Source organism: Cynoglossus semilaevis, chromosome 13 (genome assembly GCF_000523025.1).
Source record: "Cynoglossus semilaevis isolate Cse_v1.0 chromosome 13, Cse_v1.0, whole genome shotgun sequence".
Lineage (NCBI taxonomy): Eukaryota > Metazoa > Chordata > Actinopteri > Pleuronectiformes > Cynoglossidae > Cynoglossus > Cynoglossus semilaevis.
In genome coordinates, this window is record NC_024319.1 from 363,138 (window position 1) to 366,484 (window position 3,347).

The following is a 3,347-nucleotide window of genomic DNA, read 5'->3' on the forward strand; positions in this document are numbered from 1 at the left end:
CTATTCCTCTCTCTCTCTCTCTCTCTCTCTCTCTCTCTCTCTCTCTGTGTGTGTAAAAACTCACTGGATCTTAGAAAGAGACCTCTGTGTTTGTCCTCCTCCTCCTCCTCCTCACCCGGTCCCTGTCTTTTTGGATCGGTACCACGTTCCTCCTTGTTCTTTGGATGTTTTTTCTTTTGTTTTGTTTTTGTCAGGTCGGTTCTTCTTCATCTGCAGCCTCTTGTCTTTTTCTCACCCATTTTCTTAGTTTCCAACAACAACAGGTGAGTGATCGGTCAGAAATTGTTTGACAGCCAGAGTTTCTTTCCTGCAGGTGTGAAGTGGCAGAGAAAAGAAACATTTCTCAATATAACAGTGTGTAATACCAGTGTGTATTACCAGTGTGTATTTTGTTGGTTTCTGTGTGTGTTGGTTCAGCCTGAGGTCTGGAACTGGACCAGGTCCAGCTGGTTCTCCTCAGACTGACCTCCTGGTCCATCCACTCTGACTTACACTTGTCTTCCCTCCTCTCCTCCCAGCTTCCCTTGAATCCTCCCTCCCTCCTCACCTGCTGACCAACTCTCATCCTCTCTCTCTCTCTGTCTCTCTGTCGCTCTCTGTCTCTCTCTGTCTCTCTTGACTCTTTGATCCCAGCAGTATGTCTACTCCCGTCTCCCCTTCACCTTCTCTCTCTCCACTCACCCTTTCTTCCCCTACATCAGCCAACTCCACCAGTGCCTCCCCTTTGCCCTCGCCCCTCTCCCCTCCACCCAGGGTTCCTGTGTTCCAGAGGAGGGGAGCTCTGAAACACAAGAGGATTGTTGAGGTGAAGGACCACCAGTTCATGGCCCGCTTCTTCAAACAGCCCACCTTCTGCAGCCACTGCACCGACTTCATCTGGTATGACACCGACACTGACACTGCAGTGCACGTTTGTCCAGGAAACACAGGAGGTCAGAGGTCACATCTCGCTAATTCGTTTGATTCTGGCTTTTTTAAAAATACTCTCTAACCACTGTGGCTGATGTGGTCACATGACCTGGCCTCAACACTCCCTGCGTCACAGTGGACACAGTGTCTGTCCTTTAGTTTCTACCAGAACTCGGAGAGAGCAGAGCTCACAGACTCCAGTGAGGTGGAAAAAACCAGTGGACAACAGTGAAGTCCCCCCCCTCCCCTAACCCCCCCATGCAGCACTGGTATTTTTGATAATTTTGATTCCTCTCTGTCATGTGATTCTGTTTGAGGTTCTCCTTCAGACTTTCCTTCAACAGCCTGTGTTGGTTCTTCTTCTTTATGTCAGAGTGTCAGAGTGGGTGTGGGTGAGTGTGAGTGGGCATATGGCAGACATATGTCCCAGCAGCCTGTGGGGGTCTTCCAGGACATTTGTCCATGTAGCTGCTGTCTTGGATCAGTGGATCAGAGGGAGCAACGCAGTTATGTTGAAATGGTTGTCATGGCAACCTGGTGTTGAAGCAGCTGGACCAACAGAAAGAGAAGTAAAGAGCATAAAAGAAATGATCCGGGTTTTTAACACAAATGTCATATTTATTACCTCCTTGATGATGATTGGTTAAGACCCACAGGAAGTGTCAGATCATTTCCTGTCAAGTTGGAATTTCACTCAAAAACCAGAGAGTGTTGTCTCGATCCAAGACAGAAGAATGGTCTGTCTGTGTAAGATCGGTTCAGAACACCAATAAAACAGTTCCAACAGAACTTACTACATGCTGGACCCAAACAGACCAGAGTTCTCCCAGTAGTTCTACTGTTGTTATGAGAGAACGTATTTAATCTGACAGTCTTTCAGCATCCTACCGTATCATTTGTTTGATTTTATGCTAAATAAGCATTTTCATCAGTTTGTTGTTGTTTTTTTTTTCTTTGAAACACTGGGTCTGGGCTGGGACAGTGGTGGTACGGTACCTAAACAAACTGGTCCCCACTGTAGTTACTGTCCCAGTGTCTTGGTTTACCTGGTCCTGGTTCTGTGCAGGTGCAGTGCCTTGATGTTATTGAGGTCTAGTTCACAGTCATAGACATGAATACAGTGGTACTAATAATTGGTGGAATAATTTCTTTCGGTTTTTCAGCCGTGGTTTCCTCATTTTTGGTTTCAACCAAGAATTTTAATTGCGGTGCTTCACTGGATCAAACTGGACCAAACCTCCAGTGGGAAGGATTCAAACTGGGCTTCAGCTAACTTTGATGTTGTTGATGGAAATCTCCCAATTATTCTACATGGATGTGTTAATGAGTATCATCATCATCATCTGTCTACAGAGCCCCACCCCACCCCCATGAGAAGGTCTCCTCTGGTGTCTCCAGTTCTAATGTTCCACACAGGCTGTTCCCCGTGTTCTGATCCTTACAGTTGGTGTTAACAGAACTACACTGCAGCTGCTTTCTACTCCCTGTGATTTGCATCCAGTGAAAAGGTTTTTTGCTTCTTTTTTAATGCTTTTTTAAAGCTCTCTACCGCCCTCTGCTGGTCAAAATACACAACTGACCTCAATTGCACACTGCGGCAGAGCAAAGTTGAATGATGAGCAGAGATGAGATTAGCCCCAGAGAGTGCTTTCTTAATGATTACTGAGACAGACGGTGAGCCGATTGGTCGGCACTGACCCTGTGGAGCTGCTCGCTCTGACGTAATCACCTAATCAGAACTTGATTCACAGCAGGTGAGCTGCTGAGTGGACTGTTTGGTCAATCAATGCCCTTAATTATTTAATTAAAGTTCTGAGGAGACACTGGACTGAAGCCAACGGTGCAGCTCAACAAACAGAAGAGAAGAATGTTCTTCTGACCAGGTTCTACCTCCCAGACTGACCAGGTTCTACCACCCAGACTGTCCTGGTTCTACCACCCAGACTGACCAGGTTCTACCACCCAGACTGACCAGGTTCTACCTCCCAGACTGACCAGGTTCTACCACCCAGACTGACCAGGTTCTGTTCTGTTTCCGTCCTGATTCTGTCTTTTCTCCTCAGGGGTCTCGGCAAACAGGGCTTCCAGTGTCAAGGTCTGTGAAATCCTGCTGTTTCTGTTTCTTTCATTCATCAGTGAGGAAGATTTTTGTTTCTCAACGTTCTCCTTGTTGTTTGCTCTCAGTTTGCAGTTTTGTGGTCCACAGGCGATGTCATGAGTTTGTGACCTTCACTTGTCCCGGCTCAGTGACGGCCCCCCGACCTGAGGTGAGCTGCGGCGTCGGCTTCTGTTTCGTCACGGTCTTTGTGTCGTCTTTTGGTTCATTCATCATCTGAACCGCGTCTTATCTGTGAAGTGTGACATCGTGTTGTGTCGTCCTATCAGGTGCAGAGGAGCAGAGACTCTGAAAAACAGATCGGGGGGGGGGGGGGGGGGGG

The 3,347-nt window shown here is 47.4% G+C and overlaps 1 protein-coding gene across 5 annotated transcripts in view; it reads left to right on the forward strand.

The window, feature by feature from the left end:
- The first annotated feature begins 244 nt into the window (after positions 1 to 244).
- The window catches only part of prkcg (protein kinase C, gamma), a 9,834-nt gene continuing 6,731 nt past the window's right edge, over positions 245 to 3,347 (forward strand). For all 5 annotated transcript variants that reach the window (XM_025061284.1, XM_025061287.1, XM_025061286.1 and 2 more), the window contains exons 1-3: positions 245 to 879; positions 2,973 to 3,004; positions 3,094 to 3,176. In XM_025061284.1, coding sequence (XP_024917052.1) covers positions 638 to 879; positions 2,973 to 3,004; positions 3,094 to 3,176 — 357 coding nt within the window. In that variant the 5' untranslated portion in view covers positions 245 to 637. The remainder of the gene's footprint in view (positions 880 to 2,972; positions 3,005 to 3,093; positions 3,177 to 3,347) is intronic.